At 62.8% G+C, this 19,720-nt stretch overlaps 3 protein-coding genes across 3 annotated transcripts in view; 2 read left to right on the top strand and 1 right to left on the bottom strand.

Moving 5' to 3' along the window:
- Nucleotides 1–8,145, top strand: part of STK11 (serine/threonine kinase 11) — a 32,095-nt gene extending 23,950 nt beyond the window's left edge. Inside the window, exons 8-10 of the mRNA XM_014882924.2 lie at nt 2,080–2,273; nt 5,957–6,176; nt 7,341–8,145. Coding sequence (XP_014738410.1) covers nt 2,080–2,273; nt 5,957–6,165 — 403 coding nt within the window. The 3' untranslated portion in view covers nt 6,166–6,176; nt 7,341–8,145. The remainder of the gene's footprint in view (nt 1–2,079; nt 2,274–5,956; nt 6,177–7,340) is intronic.
- Nucleotides 8,146–8,342: 197 nt separating this feature from the next.
- CBARP (CACN subunit beta associated regulatory protein) lies at nt 8,343–15,937 on the bottom strand. The gene is made up of 10 exons (XM_088179232.1): nt 15,872–15,937; nt 13,738–13,809; nt 13,020–13,165; nt 12,871–12,932; nt 12,402–12,567; nt 12,159–12,333; nt 11,812–11,964; nt 11,280–11,487; nt 10,982–11,165; nt 8,343–10,658 (listed from the first exon to the last, which is right to left on the bottom strand). Exons 2-10 carry the CDS (start codon nt 13,783–13,785, stop codon nt 9,476–9,478), a joined length of 2,325 nt encoding a protein of 774 aa, XP_088035358.1. The 5' UTR covers nt 13,786–13,809; nt 15,872–15,937; the 3' UTR covers nt 8,343–9,475.
- A 53-nt stretch (nt 15,938–15,990) lies between these two features.
- ATP5F1D (ATP synthase F1 subunit delta) lies at nt 15,991–19,720 on the top strand. Its single transcript, XM_014882940.2, has 5 exons — nt 15,991–16,847; nt 17,604–17,757; nt 18,127–18,215; nt 18,665–18,793; nt 19,597–19,720. Exons 1-4 carry the CDS (start codon nt 16,713–16,715, stop codon nt 18,785–18,787), a joined length of 501 nt encoding a protein of 166 aa, XP_014738426.1. The 5' UTR covers nt 15,991–16,712; the 3' UTR covers nt 18,788–18,793; nt 19,597–19,720.

Here is a 19,720-nt window from a genome sequence, read left to right as displayed (position 1 = left end):
GGAAATACTCCACTACTCTGTACAGAATTGCTTGAGGCTCCTTCCAAGAGGTCTTTGATTTTTCTTAGAACTTCAATGGATTTCTCTTCTCACTCTCTATCCTCATTACCATATATGCATATGCAAGTGTTTGAAATCACCTCCCGGAGGATGGAAGCATAATGACTGGAGTACAGTGATTCAGGTTTCTGCTGCTAATAAAAACCTATTTTTACTCTCCTGGTAAGTAGAACAGGAGGGAAGAGTGAGGCAGAGCTGAAATACAGCAAAATAAAAACACCAGTTGCTGTAGACTTCCAGGCTTTTTCCCTTTAAAATTGTCCTTTCAACAGCAATCACTCTGATCTCATTTGTCCTGCATACTCCCTTCTCCCAAGGGCTCTGGTGTTGAGTTTGGATCCCTCAAGCCTCAGTGCCCCTGGCAAAACCAGCTAGTGGCTGGTGGCTCCTCTGCCCCTGTGCTGCTGATCCTGCCAGGCTGGATCAGCCCAGGCTGGATTTGCTGTCTTGGCAGTCACTTCCTCGATGAACAGAGTCTCCAAGGAAGGGAAATGGATTGATCCGATTAGGAGAGCAGTGTGCCACACACGTCACCGAGGAAGCCATCCAAGGAATCCATCCATGGCATCTGTGAAGAAGAGCCCTGGGCCAGAATCGAGTTATACTGGTCCCACTCCCTTCCTGCTGGTCCAGCAGCTGGGATAGGCTTTGCTTAACTCCTGTAGTGCCCCTTCAGGGACCAGAGGTGACAACTGCCAGCTGAGATCTGCAGCAGTTGCTGTCCCTCTCCCCAAACAACACTTTCCTCCCTGCAGATAAGGGGAGCTTGCCTGGCTCCAAAACTCCATTGCTGCAGAGAAAACAGTTTAAAGATGCTGATGGTGAAGCAGTTTCTGGATGAGAGCTCACCCCTCCCTTGAATCTTGCCTGATTTGTCCCAGTAGCTGCATTTCCATTTGTTTATCTCCTCACTCCTCGCTTTTCCTGATAGTTTTGTTAGAATCCCACTTTTTTTTAGGCCGACTGTCAAAGCAGTGTAAGACTAGAACAAAATGATAATTACAGCTCTGCGCAGGAGGTGCCTTCAGCCTTCCTTCCTGAAAGGAATTTGGATCTGGGGTGATAAAAACCAGATGGCTCAGGTTGATGAGAGTTCTTGGGCTGGCTCAGGCCCTCCTCCATGGTTGGAGGCCAGGAGTTACTGGATGCCAACTGCAGGATGGGAAGCACTTGTGTCCCATCAGGCTTGTGTGGGTTGTAAAGGTGTGTTAGAGGTACCTGGGTCTGGAGAAACCTCTGCTCCCACCCACATTTAGGGGGTCACTGGGAGTGTGGAGGCTCCAGCAGCACTTCCAGGAAACTTTGGGTGCCCACATGCAGCACTGGGAGATGTCCCAGACAGTCTGGAGTCAGAGCTCTGCTATGGGAGTACGATGAAAACCTAAGAGGTTTATCCCATCTGGCTCTGGGATGTGCTGGGAAGCAGCCTGCTGGATTCCTGATCTGATTAAGAACAGCTTTTGGAGCTGATATCCTTTCCTGGCCAGATGGCAGCACAGGGTTTGGTGGTGATAGGAGTCCCTCGAGACAGGGAGGGATAAAAAGATAAAGTAGAAGTGTTTCTGCTGTGGCCTTGGTGCAAACTGGCTTTTAAAGGAAACTGCTGCAGTAACTGCCCCTCTCCTCAGGCTGGGATACTGCAAACTTGTGTCTGTTGGGCTGGATCAGCCTCAGCTTTAGGATAGGGGATGCTTCTTGCTTGAATAATAAAACTCAGGAGCTCTGGCAGCTCTGCTGATGTGTTTAGATTTACAGGTAGTTTGGGCTGGAGTTGGTGATGGAGAGAATGGTCCTGAGCTGCCCTGTGTGCCTGTCCCTGTCCCTCTGTTCCTGTCCTATTCCCAGTGTGTCCTTCAGCACACTCCACTACCAACACCTGGCCAGACCTTTTGGTTCCTCCTGACCTGCCGTGGGTGGAGCTCCCAGCTCAGAATATTGGGGTGGGCTGGGGCCATGGTCATTGGAGGACTCCTGCATGCCTTGTGCACTGACCCAGCTCTGCCCTTGGGCTCTTTGCAGCTGGTTTAGGAAGAAACACGCTCAGGCAGAGGCGCTGGTGCCCATCCCTCCCAGCCCCGAGACAAAGGACAGGTGGAGGAGCATGACGGCGGTGCCTTACCTGGAGGATCTGCATGGCTACAATGAGGAAGAGGATGATGACTTGTATGACATTGAAGATGATATCATCTACACTCAGGACTTCACAGTACCAGGTAGGGGAGAAGTGGTTGTGAGGGATTTTTTGTGTTTAAAGGTTTTTTTAGGAAAGGCCTCGAGGTCTGAATAATCCTTTCAGCAGAGGAGGAGATTCTTGGTTTGTGGAATGGTGTGAGTGAGCCATGATGCTCCTGATTCCTCAGTCCTTGATTTGATCAACCAGGATGCTCCTCCCAGTGTTACTCCTGTGCCAGCTTCTTCCCTTTTCCCAGGAACAGCTGCTGCTGGACTCTGCTGTTCAGCACAGTTAATTCTTTGGAGCAATTTTGCTAGAATGAGTTATTTGTGAGCAGAGCCCTGAAATGACTCTGTCTTCAGGGTCTGTGGCACACTGGGGGATCCCCTGCATGCTGGGGGGTCCCAGCCCGGCCCTTGCCTTCCTCAGCTCCATGTCCATGCCAGCCTGACCACTGCCAGAGCTCCCCACATCCTCCATGTCCATCCCAGGTGAGCAGGATGAGCCCCATGCAGGCAGGTGTCTGAGGTTAAGAATCACACTGAGAGCAGAGACACCAGGAATTTCACCTTCCTCATACAAACAGCAATGTTTAAACCCAAATCAGAGCTGTCATGGCAGATGACAGGCAGATTACTGGAAGATCTTTCATGTTCTCTATGTAATTTGTGCTGTTTCAGAGGAATTAGAGATCTAAAGGGTGAGAAGGGCTGGTGAGGTGGGATGTACAGTGTTTGTGGTGGGCAGGAATCCCCTCAACATGGAACACACTCGTGGGAGGAGCAGGGTGAGGAGGGTCCCAGCACAGAACCTTGGTGGGTTTGTGAGGCACTGCAGAGGTGGGGGCAGCAGAGGGAATAAATGAATTTTTCCACCAAAGTCTTCCTGCAGCATCCCTTTGAACCTGCCCGGTACTGCATTTCTAGCAGTGATCCCATTTTAAAATATAAATTAAAAGCCCCCTTGTACATGAGGGATCATTTCAGTTGTGGCTCTGCTGGGCAGCCAGAGCAGGAGTGTGAGTGACTCATGGGTGGGGGTGGGTATTGGGTTTGAGGGGGGGGGAAGAGGAAACCTCATTAAATCCTGTGTTCTTCAGAGGAAGAAGGGGCTTTGAGGAAGTGCTTTCATTTTTAAAGGGTTATTTAAAGATTCATGCAGCTCTGTGGGGAGATGTAAATGTTCCAAGCCCCTGGTTCAATCGGTGTTAAACTTCCCATCCAGTGAAGTGCTAGGAGAGGATGGAGGAGAGGATGGCTGTGGCCTGGAGGCAGAATCCTCTCCCCACTCTTCATGCAGTGCAGTGGAAGGATGTGATCATGCTCGGTGATTTTTTGCTGCCTCAGGTCTAGAGGTTGAGCTCTGCTCTTTCCTGTCCTACATTAACCCCTCCTCTGCTGCAGCCCCATCCTGCAGCACCTGCTTCTGGGTTTTTCAGTCTGAGGCTGGAAAATACAGCCAGAACTGGAGCTTCTGAGCCAAGCCTTGTGCTCAGGAAGGTGCATTCCTGGCTGCTCATGATGCCTGTGTGCTCAGTCTGACAAACAGCGATTCAAAAGCTCTTTGCGGTGTTGTTTTGAAACCTTTTTTGGTGCCTGAATGAGCTAGATGCAGAGCCATTAAGAATGTGAGGGGTAGCAGAGATGAGCAGCCACGTTCCTGGTTCCTCTCTCAGCCCTCCCTTTATTTATTTTATTTTTAGTCCTGCTGGTGGTGAGGGTGAGGTGGGCAGGAGCTGCTTGGGCAGACACAGCGCTGGGTCAGCGGTTCCGCGGGGGCAGCAGTTGCCAAGACTTCAGCCCGTGCTGAATTTTTATTTTCATTAATTTGAACGTCAGCAACTGTCATTGGTGAAGGAGGTAAAATTAGCTCACGATTCACCTCCCTCCTTGGTATCCATAATAGACTCCCGGGACTGTGCTTTTGAAGCAAGGAAGGAGGGGAGGAGGGAAGAGTCACACAAAAGACAAATGAGCTGTTTGGATAGATTCTTTTTTCCCTCCCCAGTCAGAAATGTTAATTGACTTGGCCCAAGTTCAGCCGAGGGAGGGGAAGGAGAAAGTGCTCAGCTTTGCTCTGAATGGGGTTGTTTGAGGCTCTGCAGTCATGCTGGTGGGATGGAGGGATGGGAGATAAAACCTGGAGCTCTGGGGGGCTGCAGCCAGGCTGTGCTGGGCTGGGGCTGCAGCCTGACCCATGTGAGCCCCCGAGGGAGCCCCATGCCTGGGGGCTCTGGGGCCGACATGTCACCTTATTCTAGAGCTTGGACCCCTGAGCCCTTTCCATCCCTCACCCCTCCAGAGGAGTCAGGCACTGGAGGAATCCATAGCAGGGCCATGAGCTTTGTGCTTCTGAGCTCCCACTGTGCCAGAGGCACTGGCACACACCCTGAGGGGGGCTACAGCCCCCCCATCACTACAATCCCTTGTGGTGAGCTGGGCCAGGAGCTGTGCTGCTCCAGCCTGGTGGACACTGCAGGTGCCACCAGCAGTGCCAGCGCTGGGTGCCCAGAACCAAGAGCTGTCCGTGCTCAGTCAGTCCCTATCTGTTCTCATGGCAGGAGTGCTCAGGTAAGCAGCCACAAAGCCAGTGACTGGGAGCTGTGGCAATGCTGGGAGCCCTTGGGAGGGATACAGGGGGAGATCCAGGAGGGAATGGATTGCAGTGTAACCCAGGATACACCCACCCCTCCCTCCCTCCCCATCTCTGGCAGTGGCCAGGCATGATGTGGCAAGGCACAGGGGTCTGAGGTGGGACCCCCACTGTGCTCCCCCAGGGGAGAAGCAGCTCTCCCACCAGCCCTGCGTGTCCCCCCCAGCTCCCCGCAGTGGGGTGATCGTTGGCGCAAGCGGAGCTGACGTCCCGCCCGGCCTTGGCGGAGAAAGGATTGAGCATCCTTTAAAGAAAATTATACATAATCGTCTTACAGCCTTTGCTTCCACTCAAACCTCTGAGTCATAACTGAAGGGCCCTGGAGCGTGACGTTCCTGCTGGAAGGAAATTGCCTCGGCTGGATCCGGTGGGGGCGAGCCAGGGGCCTGACAAAGCCTCTCCTCAGCCCTGCTTTGGGCTGGGGGCTGCGCCGTGCTGCAGAGGCAGCACCCCGGGATGCAGCCACGCCCCTCTGTCACTCCCTGAGCGAGGGGATATGACCAAAGCCCCCTGTGGCTGTGGCAGCAGGAGATGTGTCTGGAAATGGCTCTTCACCTGCTCTGCTGAGTCACAGGGAGCTGGGGAGGGAGACGGGCTGATGACACCCATCGGGGTGTTCCCTCCGGGGACAGTGACACACCTGAACCCCAGCCCTGCCAGGAGAGGCTGCGCTGTCCTGTTCTGCAAACACACTCAGCCCCTGGGTACCCCAGAGATGGTACCTGGGGCTGGGTCCTGCAGGGAAGGCAGGAGGAAGAGGAGTGACCTCGTCCACTGCTCCTCAGAGGAGCCGGGCTGCTGCCTGAGGTCCGGGGCAGGACACACAGTCCAGGGAGGAGGGGACACTGTCTGTGTGCTGGGGGAACGGGGGTCAAAACCAGTCCTGGAGTGGAGTGGGAAGGGAGATGCACTTTGAGGCTCCCAGCCTTGCACATCCCAGGTTGGGGATCCCTCGCAGGCGCAGGAACAGGTTCACATTTCCCGCAGGAGCAGGATCCGTGCCGGGCATTGGGAAGGGGATGCTCCTTGGGGATCTGCTGCCACGCCCTCACCGTGGCCGTTCCCTTGCAGGACAGGTGCCTGAGGAGGAGGCCGGGCAGAACGGGCAGAGCCGCGGCAGGGGACTGCCCAAGGCCGTGTGCATGAACGGGACGGAGCCGGGGCAGCTGAGCACCAGGGCCAAGGGCGAGCGCCGGGCCAGCGCCTCCTCCAACCCCTCCCGCAAGGCCTGCTCTGCCAGCAGCAAGATCCGCAAGCTCTCCACCTGCAAGCAGCAGTGAGCTCTGCCCAGGTACTGCTGGGACACCTTGGGGTCTGCCTGAGGGGGTGGGGGGCCATGGGCAGGAGGAGGGAGTTGAGGGGTGTTTTGTAGTCTGGGTCCTGCACATCCCTCTGCAGAGTCCCTGGTACCCATTGCCTGGATCCCCTGGGGTGCTGTGGACCCCCCATGCCCTGCTCTGCCCACCTGGCTCTGCTCTATTCTGCCTTGTCATGTAAGAGGTGCTCTAGTGATCCCTGTCCCCTCCTGGGCTGTGGCCGGGCTGTGCCGTGACTCCCCCTTTCCCTGGCACCAGGGTCCCTCTGCCCTGCTCCCAGCCTCACCACACACCTGGATTTTGGGAGCACAGAGGGATGCTGAGCTCCAGGGTGTCCCCAGAGAGGATCCCCATGGGACGTACCCCTGGCCCTGGAGGTGTCCCTGTCACCCATGGCCAGGCCACTGCCATGCCCAAGCCGCTTCCAGGGGAAGCTGAGCCCACTCCCTGCTTCCCTTCCTCCTTCCGGCTCCTTCCTCCCCAGCTCCAAGCCCTGTCCCCTCCTTCCCACCCCTCATTCATAACGGAGCCAGCAGTGACTCATGTTCAGCCTCATCCGCCCCCGGCCTCATGCTCGTCACGGCGCTGCTGGGGCTGAGCTCTGTTATCTCCTGGATCACGACCAGCTTTGTGGTGTGAAAAAAGCCCGAAATAAAAGCTGGATCCTCCCCCTGCAGCTGTCAGAGGCCCGTGGCAGCTCCATCTTTAATTCATGGGGGCAGTGAGTCACCTGCGGGGAGTCAGTGCAGCCCGAGCCTGGGATGGGGCTCCCTGGACCTGCTGCTCCTCCTGCCCCTTCCTGCTCACTGCTGCTGGAAAGGGAAGCTCCGTGAGGGCTGCCCAAGCCTGGCTGGGTCACTCCCCCCCCCTTAGCCTAGAAACCTTTGGAAGGAAGGGAATGCTCCCCTCGGTGGCATAAATGACATTCCTTGGCACTGTTTTCTCCTCAGGGTTGTGCTTTGGGCAGGTCTGGGGTCATCTGGCTGAGGGACCCCAGGGGGGTTCTGTGGGAGCCCCCAAAACCTTCCAGGGACAGCACAGGGATCCCAGGGTGCCAGAGGGAGGGTGCAGGGCAGGAGCAGAGCCAGCAGCCCAAACTGGGCACCCTCTGACCCCCTTCTCTCTCTTCTCCCCCACAGCATCCCCGGGCCTGGGCCAGCCTACATCCCCCTCCTCACCCCAGCTCTGCCTCTCTCCTGGGACTGGACTGTGCTTGCAATCCAAAAGGAAACCAGGGGAAACCAACCAAGGAGCCCCCCTTCCCTCCCCGCACCCCCTGCTCCAGCCAGCGCCAGGACACCGAGCTGCAGTGGCCGGACTTTCCCTGCCGGACACCTGGAAGTTGAACTCTGCGGCTGCCAGGACGCTGCCCCCCCTCCCCCCAATCACTCTTTGCCAATCAAGACACTGATTCTGTTTTCAATTTTGCGATGGGAAGGGTGGGATGAGGGGTCGGGGGGGTGGGACCCTCCCCCTCCCCCCTGCCAGGCCCCCCCGGCCGTGTAGAGTCGTGCAAAGCCATTGCCGTGCACTTTATGTTTTAGACTACTGTTATATATTATATATTTTCCTCTTCTTTTTTTTTTTTTTTTCGTTTTGTTTTGTTTTGTTTATATTTGCGGTATATTTAGAGATTCCTACACATCGTGATGTGTTAAAATAAACCAGATGAGGAAAAAAAAAAAACAAAACAGGTATTAAGACAAAGCAGAACTCTATTACACCTGCATGCTGCACGGGGGCTCGGAGGGGCTCAGAAGGGAGCAGGGCCCAGGAAGGGCTCAGAGCTTGGGAAGAATCTGGGCTCTGAAGGGATCGGGGCACTGGCAGCCACTTGGCTTTTTTTCTGCTTTTATTTTTTTTTCTTTTTCCCCCTTTTTTCCCTTTTTTCTTTTTTTTTTTTTTTTTTTTCCTTTTTTAAAGAAAAATAAAGTGAAAACAGCAGGTGGGTTTCATGTCCTTCCTCCTGCAGCAGGCAGGGTCAGGGGCACAACCAGCCCCTCCTCCTCCTCTTCCTTTTGGAGGTTTGCCCCCCAGGCAAACCCTACACTTGTGGGGCAATGCCAGGCCCAGACCTCAACCCCACAGCAGGCACCATCCCGGGAGGCAGAAGGTAAGAAAAGAGCTCAGAGACATCACGGTTGGTTGGTTTTGGTTTTTCTCCTTTGTTTATAGACTTAAAAACGCAGAGGTGATGGAGGGAGGGCTTTGGGCAGAGCCTGCGCAGAGGGAAGGGGCAACCCGGCCTCTACTCGCATGCAATGGGGGTTTGGGGGGGCCCTGCCTGTCCCCCCCCGGCTGCCGAGTCCCAGGTCCCACAGCCACGGCTGGGCTGGGAGATTCTTTTTTTTCTCTTTTTCACCCGTCCTTTGAAACACAAATAAAAACCCAATAAAAAGCAACCACCACCACCCCCCGCGGAGCAGTAGCCGCCTCTGTAAAAATCAATAAATATCCTTGAGCCCCCACTGAGCTCCTGGGGTGGTGGGGGGCACTGGGGACCACCCCACAACACACGCTGGGGATGCCCCACTCTGCTCTCACCCTGTACCCTGGGCCAGGGGGCAGCACCAGGGGCACGCACCGGGCAGCCCCCACCCCTCCGGGGGGTATTTTTGGGGGTCCCCGGGGCCGATCCTGCTCCCCCAGCACTTTGGCTGCCACTCTGGGGCCCCCCCGGAGGTGCTTGAGCCCCTCAAGAATCCCCCCTGGCCCAGGCCCCCTGCTTCCAGTTTAGATCCCAGGCTCCCTGCAGATCTTTTGGGGGGGGAGGGATTGGGATTGAGGAGGTGAATCCCCCCTCCCCAAATTGGCCAGGGTGGCACCGCAGCATCCCCCGGAGCGGGGACACCCAGCTCCGGCCCCTTCCTGGCGGGGACATTCCCGGCCGGACGAGAGGCTTATTGCTTGTAAAACCAAGAGAGAGGGGAGAGCGGAGGTGCCACGGGGGCTCAGCGGGCTGGGGGCTTCAGCAAAGTCCCTCAGCGCTGACCCCCGGCCACTGCTCGGCTTCTCCTCCGTGCCCCGACCCTCGGGGCTCCCCCAGCCCGGGTTCTCGCTGCCAGGAGCTGGGAGGCTCGGCCACCCCACGCTATCGGACCCCCCCCCCCCGCTATGGGGGTACAGTCAGGGGCCCCCACGTGCCCTCCTGGCCTGGGCCGGGACCCCCTTCCCGCACCGGGCACCCCGTGCCGGCAGCAGGAGGGGATGGAGCCCCGAACCCTGGTGAGGGCCGAGCCCTCCTGTGCTGGGGTCTCTCCCCCTCACACTGGGCCTAGACCGTGCCGTGGTCGGGGGGGGCATCACTGGCCGCCACGGCCACCGTGCACTCGGGGGTCTCTCTCTCTGCCGCTTTCCTCAGGTGCCCATAGAGCCGCTCCTCCAGGCCGCCGGCGATCTTGTCCATCAGCTCCGAGCCGGAGCTCAGCCCCAAGCACCTCCCGGGGCCGGGGCAGTCATCGTCCTCAGGGGGCTCGGAGCCAGCCTTGGGCTCGGGAGCTGCCTCTCCGGGCTCCTCCACGATCACCTGGATCTCAGGGTCAGGCAGCGCCGGGGCAGGGGGGACCCCATCGGCCGCCTCGGCCGCCTCCTCGTCGCCGGCGCTGACGATGCGGGGCAGGGGGCTGTGGAACCGGGAGTCCAGGGGGTAGTTGGCGCTGTCGCCGCGGCGCAGGGGCGTCCGGTGCCGTTCCAGCGCCGGGTACCGCACGCCGGGGTCGCTGAACTGCTTCGTGTGCTGCCACTGCTTGCGCAGGTGGGTGCGGGAGCGGTGCTTCCCCCGCAGCGGGGACTCGTCGAACTGGGGGTCATGGCGCACGAAGGCGTTGAACAGCGCGTCCGTCTTCTCGTCGATGCTGTAGTCCCGCCGGGGCAACCCCTCCCGCCCCGGGAACATTTGCCCGTACGGGGACCAGGCCAGGGGGCTGTGGGGACGGAGGTGTCCCCCACCCGCTGCGCCCAGGGTCGTGCTCCCCCCCTCCTCCTCTTCCTCATCTTCTTCCTCCTCCTCCTCCGGCTCCCGGCCCTCGAAGCTCTCGAAGATGGTTCCTTTCCGCCCGGCGCTGGTGAAGCAAATGCGCTTCTCGGAGGCCGTCTGGTCCTTGGGGGGCCCTTCCTCGCCCCCCCGGCTGGGCGCCTCGATGGAGGCGTAGCCACTGTCCATCTGCAGCAGCTTGCGTGTGCCGGGCTCCGACTCCTCCGGCTTGGGCCGACCCCAAAACTTCTCCTCGGGACCCTCAGCCTCGTCCAGGGAAGGGGAGGGGCAGGGGGGCACGCCGCTGGCGGAGGACACGCTGTCCCCGCCATCGCTGCGCACCGAGTCCTGGTCGTTGCTGCGCTCGGAGGCCGCGTACAGCTCCAGCGAGGCGCGCAGGCTCCAGATGTCGTGGTAGGCGCTGGGCTGCTCGGGCACGCCGGGCTCGCCGGGGCTGCCCGCGCCCCCCTCGCCTGGCTCTAGCCTGTGGGCACCACCCCGGTGTCACGTCAGGGACCGGACAGACCCCGCAGGCAGCGGGCAGGGATGTGCAGCCCGGCCGCTGCAGGCTCCACAGCAGTGCCATGGTGCCACCCGGCCCTCCATGCTGTCCCCACCACCGTGCCCATGCCCCAACCCAACCTCCCCATCACCAGCCCCCATCCAGACCCCTCACCCCAGACCCGGTGGCCCCACCAGAGCCGCAGAGGTGGGAGCCCCCCATGCCCAGGGCAGCGCGGGGTCCCTCGGTGCCTTCCCGGTGCCCGGCTCACCCATCCCCGTCCCCTCTTATCTACTGAAAAATACCTGCCGAGAGAGGGTGGGGGGCTGGCGGGGGAGGGCAGGAAGGGGCCCCCCGCGGGGTGGAAGGACACGTCGTCCGTGTGGGCAATGTACTGGATGATGTCGGTCTGATGGGGGTCCCGATCCTCCTGGTCCATGCTCTCGCTGGCCGCCCGCTGCCTCTGAAACTGCCGACGCTTGGGGGACCCTGGGGGGCGCAGGGCAGGGCTGGGGGAACAAACCCAACGGGCACCACCAGCCCCCCACCCACACACGTCTGCCCATCCTGCCCGGCCCCGCAGGGCCCCTCGCTGACCCCCACCTCTGGTGTCCAGGCTGGACGCCCGCTGGGTGCTCTCCAGCTTCCACTTCTTGATCCTGAAGTAGGGGCTGGCCCCGTCCAGGCTGGCGTGGCGGCGCAGGCGGGTGAAGAACTGCAGGACGGTGCCCTGGGGGGGGGTCGGGGGGGGCTCCCCGGGGCCGGCACTGCCTGCCCCAGCCGCCTTCCCACTCCTGGGTGCTGCTGTGAACTGGGGGCATGGGGGGGCCGTGAGTGCCTGCTCGGACCCAAGCATGCCCCCCTAGTCCCCCCGCGTCCCACTCGGCTCCTTTGTCCGCTCTGCAGAGCTGGGCTGCAGCAGATGCACAAATGTCCCCCGGGGCAGGGACGAGGCGGGGGGGACAGAACCTGTTTCTAGCTGGATGCCCACATCCCTCCCTGAGACCTGGCACGGAGCAGGGGGGCAGGGATGGGGTCTGGGGGAGCAGAGAGGGAGCAGGACAGGACCCTTGGGACTGTGCAGGCTGGGAGCCCCTTTCCCGGCCCAGTCTTGACCTCCCGCCCCAGCACTCACCGAAGGCCCCTCCCCGGAGTCGGAGGAGGCAGACGGGCTGGCCTCTGTGAAGCTGGTGTCCACAGTGGAGTTGTAGGTGTCCCCAGGCAGGGCAGAGCTGGGGCCCACGGCATGGCTGGGGAGCACTGGCCGGGGCAGGGCCCCTGCAGGGGTCTGCAAGGCAGAGCATGCTCAGGGGGTCTGCACAAGGGTGGGGACCAGGAAGGGCCCCTGCACCTCAGGACCTCAGGACCTCCTGCCTCTGCTTCCAGTAATGCCCTCACCCTGGGCACAGCAATGCCTCCCTGGGGTGCTGCAGGATACCTGCCCCCCATATCCCACCTGTCCCTAGGACACTGGGGGCTCACCTGGAAGATGGCGAGACCGGGCTTGGGTGGGGGCAGGCGGGGGGTCATGGCCAGGCTGTTCTCGCTGGACTCGCACTCGTGGATGGTGACAATCTTGAGGGCAGGCGGTGGGAGGTGCAGGTGAGTCAGGCGAGCATTCTTCAGGTGGTGGAAGTCCCCCTCTGTCAGTGTGTACCTGTGGGACACACAGGTCAGGAGGGGCAGCCCCAACCCCCTGTCTCCCCCATCAGCCCAGAGCTTCACCTCCTCCCCTTCTCCTGGGTCTTCTTGCCCTGTTCAAAGAGCGCGGCCTCGTTGAAGGAGACGCGCCGGGCAGTGGAGGAGCTGGAGGACAGGAACCGCTCGCTCTCTGCATCCCGGTAGCTGGAGGACGACAGGCACTCAGGGTCCTCTGCTTTGCCGGTGATATCTGCAGAGAAGAGGATCAGCAACCAGCTCCCCCCACCGTGGTGCACCCCAGCCTCCCCAGCTGAGGCTTGGCAAACTTGCTGCACTCATGGCCTCAATGCCAGCCCGGAATTCTCTGCTCCCAACTGCCAGTCCCGCTCTACAGCCAGGGATGGACAATGGAGGCCACAAGGGGTGTGTGGTGGCCACTGCCGCGGGGCCAGGGGCTGCACCTTGGGAGGGGAGGGCCCAGGAGCTGCCCCAACCCCTCCCCGGAACTTGGGATGCAACCGGGGGGGGTCAGCGCAGCACTCGGGTCACTCACCCTGCGCCTGCTGCGAGTCATCCAGGTACGTGGTGTTGGTTTTCTCGGGGTCATCGCTGGCTCTGCGGGGGGAGCAGGGTCAGAGGCGCCCCACGACCCTCCTCGCGGTGCCGCACACCCCGGGGACAGCGGCATCACCCCTTGCCCACCTGGAGTGCCGGCGGTCGGCCTCGCAGCAGCGGCGGCAGATGATCAGGATGCCCGAGAGCAGGACCAGAGTGCCCCCGATGAAGATGGAGAGCAGGGCGAGGAGCAGCACGTACCCATCCTGAGGGGACACCTCGCCGGGCACCGCCTGCCCGAGGCCGAGGAGCTGAGCCGTGGGGACATGCTGGGGGACCCCGGCCCACCCCAAACCTGCCCCCGCCGCGCTGACGCCAGCGCTGCTCCCCAGAGCCGCCGCGCCCCCCCACCCCCCGCCGCCCCCGAGCCCTGCCTGCACCAAGGCAACGGCAGCCGGGGGGGCTGAGCCGCCCGCGGCCCCCGCGCCGAGCGGGAGTGGGAACGGGATTGGGGATGGGGACAGCGACAGGACCCCCAATCCTGCCCCACCGCGGGGGTAAGTGCTCGCTCTCCCTGCCCGGGGGAGAGGGGCTGATCCGGCAGCAGCCCCCAGGCCCCTGGACCCCCAGCAGCCAGAGCATCCCAGCGGTGCACAGGGCACTGAGAGCTGTCACCCACTCGCAGCACTGGCAGAGCAGGGGGTGACAGCGGGGCTGCTGCCGTCCCCACCCGAGCGAAGACGCAAGCCCCACGGCAGCCACGAGAACCCCACAGCTCCCAACATGCATCCCCCCTCCCGCGGGACCCTGAGGCTGGCGGCGTGGGGAGGGGCGGCACAGACAGGCAGGGACAGGCAGGACTCACCGTGGCGCTCTCGGTCGCGTTGTCCCAGGGTGTTGGGTCATCGCTCATGGTCTGTCCCGGCCCGAGCGTGTCCTGGGGCGGGGGGAGACAGAGGGAGGCACCGGCCGGGACGGCGGGGCCGGGCCGGGGGCGGCGGCGGCGGCTCCTGCCCGGCCCCTGCCCGGCACCGCGGTGCGGAGCTGCCGGGAGGGACCGGGAGGGAGGGACCGGGATGGAGAGATGGAGGGAGGGACCGGGATGGAGGGATGAAGGGAGGGTGTGCTCAGGGGAAGGATGAAGGGATGGAGGGTGTGGTCAGCAGCGAAGCAGGGATGGACGGATGGAGGGATGGGGAGGAGGGGGCAGAACCGCTGCCCCTCCCCAGGGAGCCCCTCACCCCCACTGGGCACAGCCACCCCCCGCGCCCAGCCCCCAGCCTCGCGTGGGCACAGCCCCCAGCCCCGCGAAGAGCGGCCACGGTCCCCACACCCGGCTGGGGCCGGACCCCCCAAACGGTGGCTGATGCCGGTGGCCAGAGCCGGCCCAGAGGGTGAAGTCCCTGCTCCGGATCCGGGGTGACACCGCGCTGCCGTTCCCGGGGGCCAAATGCGGCCCCAGCCCCGCCGCCGGGGGACCCGCTGCCCGCGGAAGCTCGGGGGGAGCCGCGCCGGGGACTCCCGGCAGGGACAGGGGGCAGGTGGCCGCCCCACAGCTCGTGGCGTGGGTGTCGCCGGAGCACGACGGGTGACGCTCGTGAGTCATCCCGAGAGCGGCTCCGTCACCGGGCTGTCCGCGCGGGGGGGACACCGAGGGGCCGGGGGGGCCGGGCCGGGCTCCTGAGGACCGAGAGCCGCCGGGACAGGGGTCCCGCTCCCCTCCGCGGCATCGGGTCCTGCGGCCTTTGGGGACCTCGTCACCCTCCCGCGTATCCGGCCCTTCCCGTGTGTCCCCTCCGTGGGTCCCCTCCGTGGGTCCCCAGGCTGCTGAAGGGGCTGAGCCTGAGGTGGGTGGGCGATGCTGTGTCGGGGACCCCCGGAGCGGGCAGGGGTGGGCACTTGGAAGCCGCTCAAAATTAGGTCAGTGAAAAATGTGAATGGAGCCCGTGAAGGGGTGGGGACTGTCACTCGTGGGGACAGCGCAGGGGTGGCCGTGTCGCAGCTGGCAGTGAGGGACGGTGATGGCTGAGGGCAGCACTGTCACAGGTCAGGGTACCAACCCCTTGGAGGAATATCGGGGTGTTGGGGGTCTCTCGAGGAGGGGAACCCCCTGCCCACACTGGCCCTCGGGCATCTCCAAGCTGGTGGGATGCAGCACGAGGTGAGGGGACCCCCGAGAAAGGGTAAGGGGATGGGGCGGCCCCGCTTCCGACCACATGGGGGGATCCCGGGTGAGGGGGTGCGGGATGGGCACCCCACGGGCGGGATCCCTGTGGGGCATCCTCAGGCCCCAGGCGGGGGGAGCGGGGGGCCAGGGGAGCAGGAAGAATATCCCTCCTGTTCCCCATCATGGAGGAATCCCGTCTCCATGGCGACCTGACAGGAACAGGACGGCCATTGTCTGGAGGAGGGGGCCGGTCCCCGGGCTGTCCCCGCCGAGGGGGACACGGGGCGGGACCCTGGGTCGCCGCCAGTGCCCGAGGCGGGGGCTCGAGGTCGGGGGACCCCAGTGGTGCCGCGCCTCCGCACGTGGGAAGGGGTGCGGGGACGGGCCGGGGCTGCGCCCCACGCGTGTGTGAGACCCACGGGGTCCGGCTGGGCTGGGGGCGCGGGGGGGACCCGCTCTGCCCCCTGTGACTGCAGCCTCGCGCCCCAGCCCGGTGATGGGGATGCAGTCAGGGATGTGGGGCGGGGATGGAGGCAGGCATGCGGGATGCAGGCAGGCATGCGGGATGCAGGCAGGAATGTGGGGCAGGGATGGAGCCAGGGATAGAGGATGCGTGATGAGGGATGAGGGCAGAGATGTAGGACAAGGATGTGGGGTAGGGATGAGGGATGCAGGCAGAGCTGGTGACAGGGCTGCCGATAGGGCTGGTGACAGCGAGGCAGGAGCACCCGGGACCTCCACGCGCGGCAGGGCGTGATGGTCTCCCCTCGGCCGGGCCGGCTCACTGTGTCGCGATAGGGGCTGTCGCGAGGCGGCGGAGCCAGACACTCACCTACAACCGAGACCGGGGCTCCATCGCCGCCGCTGCGCTCGGTGCGGCGGGGCGGCCCCGGGATTTATGAATGAACCGGAGCCGCCCCCGCGCGGCGCGGGCGTCACGTGGGGACAGGGGCTGCCCCAGCCCCTGCCTGCACCAGCCCTGCCTGTCCCGCCCGGACCCCCTGCTCCTCTGCCTGCCCCACAGTCCTGCCTCTAACTCCTGCCTTCGCCCTTCCCGTGCCCCTGCCTGCAGCTCTGCCTGCACCCCTGCATTTATTCCTGCCTGCCCCAGTCCTGACTACACCTGTCTGCCCCAGCTCTGGCTACACCGCTGCCTGCTCCAGCTCTGACTGCGCTCCTGCTTGCATCCCTGCCTGCACCATCCCTGCCTACACCAGCCGTGCCTCCATCCCTGCCCTCACACCTGTCTGTACCAGCCCAGACTGCACCACCCTTACCTGCATCCCTTCCTGCACCAGCCCTGCCTGCACCAGCCCTTCTTGCATCCCTGCCTGCATCTCTGCCTGTACCACTCCTGCCTGAACCCCTGCCTGCCCAATAGCCCTACCTGCATCCCTGTTTCACCTCCCTGTCTCCATCCCTGCCCCGGAGCCCCCCGAGCCGCTAGGGCACGGCCGGACCAGGGGCCGGGGGTGCGGCGTCCCCTCGGTGCAGAGGCGGAGCGGGCCCCCCCGCCCAGCACCACGGCACTCTGCAGGCGGGAGAGACTACAACTCCCATAAGGCCAGGCGGCGCATCGTGACGCTTTTCCTCCGCCGGGCGGCGCGCGGGGTGCGCCGGGAGCTGTGGTCCGGTGCCGTCCCGGCCTGCCCCGCGCCGCCGCCGCTGCCGCCATGGCCGCGATGTTCTGCGCCCGCCGCCTCCTCCGCCTCGCCCGCCCCGCGCTGTCGCTGCCCCCCGCCCGCGGCTATGCTGATCCCGCCGGCGGCCCCACTGCCATGGTCTTCACCTTCGCCTCACCCACACAGGTAGGCCCGCCCCGGCCCCACTCCCTGTGCCCCGCCGCCGCCTCGCTCGGTGTGTCCTGAGGGCCGGGGGCGGGCAGGACGCGGCCGGTGCTGCCGCCCCCGCGGGGCAGTCTGTTCCCGGGGGCTCTGCTGTTCCCGGGGCATGGCCGGGCTGTCACAGAGCTGTCACCGGGCTGACCTTGGCCCTGACCTCGGGCCTTGCCCGCCTGCCCCGGTCGCTCGGTCCCCGCAGCGGCGCTCCCGGGCCTGCCTGAGGCCGGTCCAGCACCGCTGCTGGACCCGCTGTGCCTGCCAGGCCCGGCCCCGCCGCAGCGCCCCGGCCCGCAGCGGGACACGGCCGGTCCGCCCCCGCCGGGCCCGGAGCTGTCCTCGGGGCAGGGCGCGGGCTGGCGCTGGGGACAAGGACAGCCCGGCAGCGTGGGCCGCAGCGGGGACGGCAGCTCGGGGCTCCCCACGCGCTTCCCAGGCTGCTCCCGGCTGAGCCGGCGCCTCTCGCCCACTCCCGACTCTGTGTCTCCATGTGCCGCCTCCCTGCCGTGCCCCTGGGAGCTGGGAACGCTTCCCCACTGCCTTTGCCAGGAGCTCTCCTCCAGAGCCCAGCTCCACTCCCACCCTGTGCAGGTGCAGCCTGTCCTGAGCACACCTGGGCGTGCTGAACCTGCCAGAAGCTGAGCTGTTCCCTCGGGATGGGCTCTTTCCTGGCCTCTCCAGAGCCACCATCCCTGGTGACTGTGCCCCTTTGCCCCCTTCATCCAGGTGTTCTACGACGGTGCCAACGTGAAGCAGGTGGATGTGCCCACGCTGACCGGCTCCTTTGGCATCCTGGCATGCCATGTCCCCACGCTCGAGGTGCTCCGGCCGGGCGTTGTCACAGTCCACGCCGAGGATGGGACGGCCACCAAGTACTTTGGTGAGCGAGGCAGGAGAAGCTGGGGAGGAAAGGTGTGCGTGGGGATGGTGTTCTTGGCATTTTCACAAGGGAGGCTCTGCCCATCCAGGTGTGGCCTGGTGTACTTCCAGGGATTTCTGCTTTCCCAGCCTGCCAGGGGCTGCTGGAAGCTGCTCTGGGAGCCATGGGCGGGGGTCAGGTCTTGGTTCTGCTCAGGCTCTCTGGGAACATCTGCTGCTCCACTTCGCCTTGGGGTGGAAACTGAGTCCCTGAATGCTGGAAATGTGACAGGAGGGGGCCGAGGGTTTGTTTTGGGAAAGGATGGTGGGGATGCCTGGGCTGAGCCCCTCTGGCAGCCCTGGCTGACCCACCCCATGTTGTGCCTCGCAGTGAGCAGCGGCTCTGTCACTGTCCACGCCGACTCCACGGTGCAGGTGCTGGCAGAGGAGGCAGTGACCATGGACATGCTGGACCTGGCTGTGAGTACCCAGAGATTTCACCGGCCGTGGTCCCCCTCCCTGAGGGGAATTTGTCTCACTTCTCTGCTCTGGGGTCCTTGTCTTGGGAGCTTCCAGTGCCCAGAACTCAGGGTTGTGCCTGCACCTCCACTACATTTTGCAATCAGAGGCTTGGGGCTCCTGCATGGTGAACTCTTTGGAGAGAGGGAGCTCTGCACTCGTAAATCTCCACACTGTTTCCCACCCCTTGGACAGACACTGACCTTGTCCTCACCTCCAGAACAGCTTTTCCCTGCTGATAAGGTGTCTGGGGTCAGCACAGCTGTGTCTGTAGCTCTGTGGGGCTGCCAAGTCAGTGGGTCCTTGGCATCCATATGAAGGATCAGTGGCTGCAGGGGAGGGAGGGAAGGATAGTCCCTTCTCCTGCAGTGTCTCCCAATGACACACATTCTTTATGCCCTCATGTCTAGACTGCTAAATCCAACCTGGAGAAAGCTGTGTCAGAGCTGGCAGCAGCGTCCGATGAAGCTGCTAAAGCAGAAGCTCAGATTAAAGTAGAAGCTAATGAAGCCCTGGTAAAGGCTCTGGAGTAAATCCAGGTGAGGTTTACCTGCAGCCTGGCTGAGCATGCAGACCTGCTCTAGGGCCTGCTGGGCTGGGTGAGGGGATCTGCCTTGCTTTTGGAGAGCAGTGACCTCAGCTGTCCCTTGCCAGGGTCAGGCTTCAGCTCTGGGGGTTCCCAGCCCAGAGCTGACCTGGGGCTGGGCTGGGCTGTGGCACTGTGGGGTCCAACCCTGACCTGGGGTCCAGCTCAGCTGTGACACTGGAGTTCAGCCCTCACAAGGGTGGGTGGATGGTGCTGGGACAGACTGGGAGCTGCGGTCACTGCTGGGGCCTTGCTGGTGCCCCAGGTCTCCACTGGGACTGGCCACACCTGGGGACAACTCAGGGGCAGAGGGGAGACACTGGGCCCCACAGGGAGAGCAGCATGTGACCTCTGCCCCATGTGCTCCCATTAAAGACAAACAGCTTCAGTCTCAGGGGAGGTGAGGCCAGCTCTTACCTTGTGGCCTCTTTTTGCTCTGCCCTGCACAGACTGTGCCTTATCCCTTCCCTTCCCACGTGCTGGCAGCCGGGAACTGCGGCAGCGTGTGCTGTGCAGGGCTGTGAGTCACTGACAGCCTCCAACGGGCTCAGCCTGGAGCACAGGAGGGCACCAGCTCCTGCTCTCTCCTGCTCTCTCCTGATCTCTGGTCCGGGTGCTCTTTGGTCCTAGAGAGCTGGTGGCTCGTGTTTACTCACTGCAGTGGAGCAGCTGGAGTGGTGCCAAGCCCTGGGATTGGGATTTGTGGCCCAGCCAAGCCCACCCTGCACTAACCTGACCCCCCTTTGTGTTTTGCAGGAATCCCAGTGTGGATGGAGAGCTCTCAGCCTGTCCCTGTTCTGCTCCCTGGGATGTACAGATGGAACGGGACAAATGGAGGTGGAGAAATGGTTCTGATCAATTAAAAGGAAATGTGACCCCC

The sequence above is a fragment of the Sturnus vulgaris genome, chromosome 26, assembly GCF_052056855.1.
Source record: "Sturnus vulgaris isolate bStuVul1 chromosome 26, bStuVul1.hap1, whole genome shotgun sequence".
NCBI lineage: Eukaryota > Metazoa > Chordata > Aves > Passeriformes > Sturnidae > Sturnus > Sturnus vulgaris.
The sequence above is the reverse complement of the archived record's forward strand: the minus strand, read 5'-3'. Positions and strand labels throughout refer to the sequence as shown.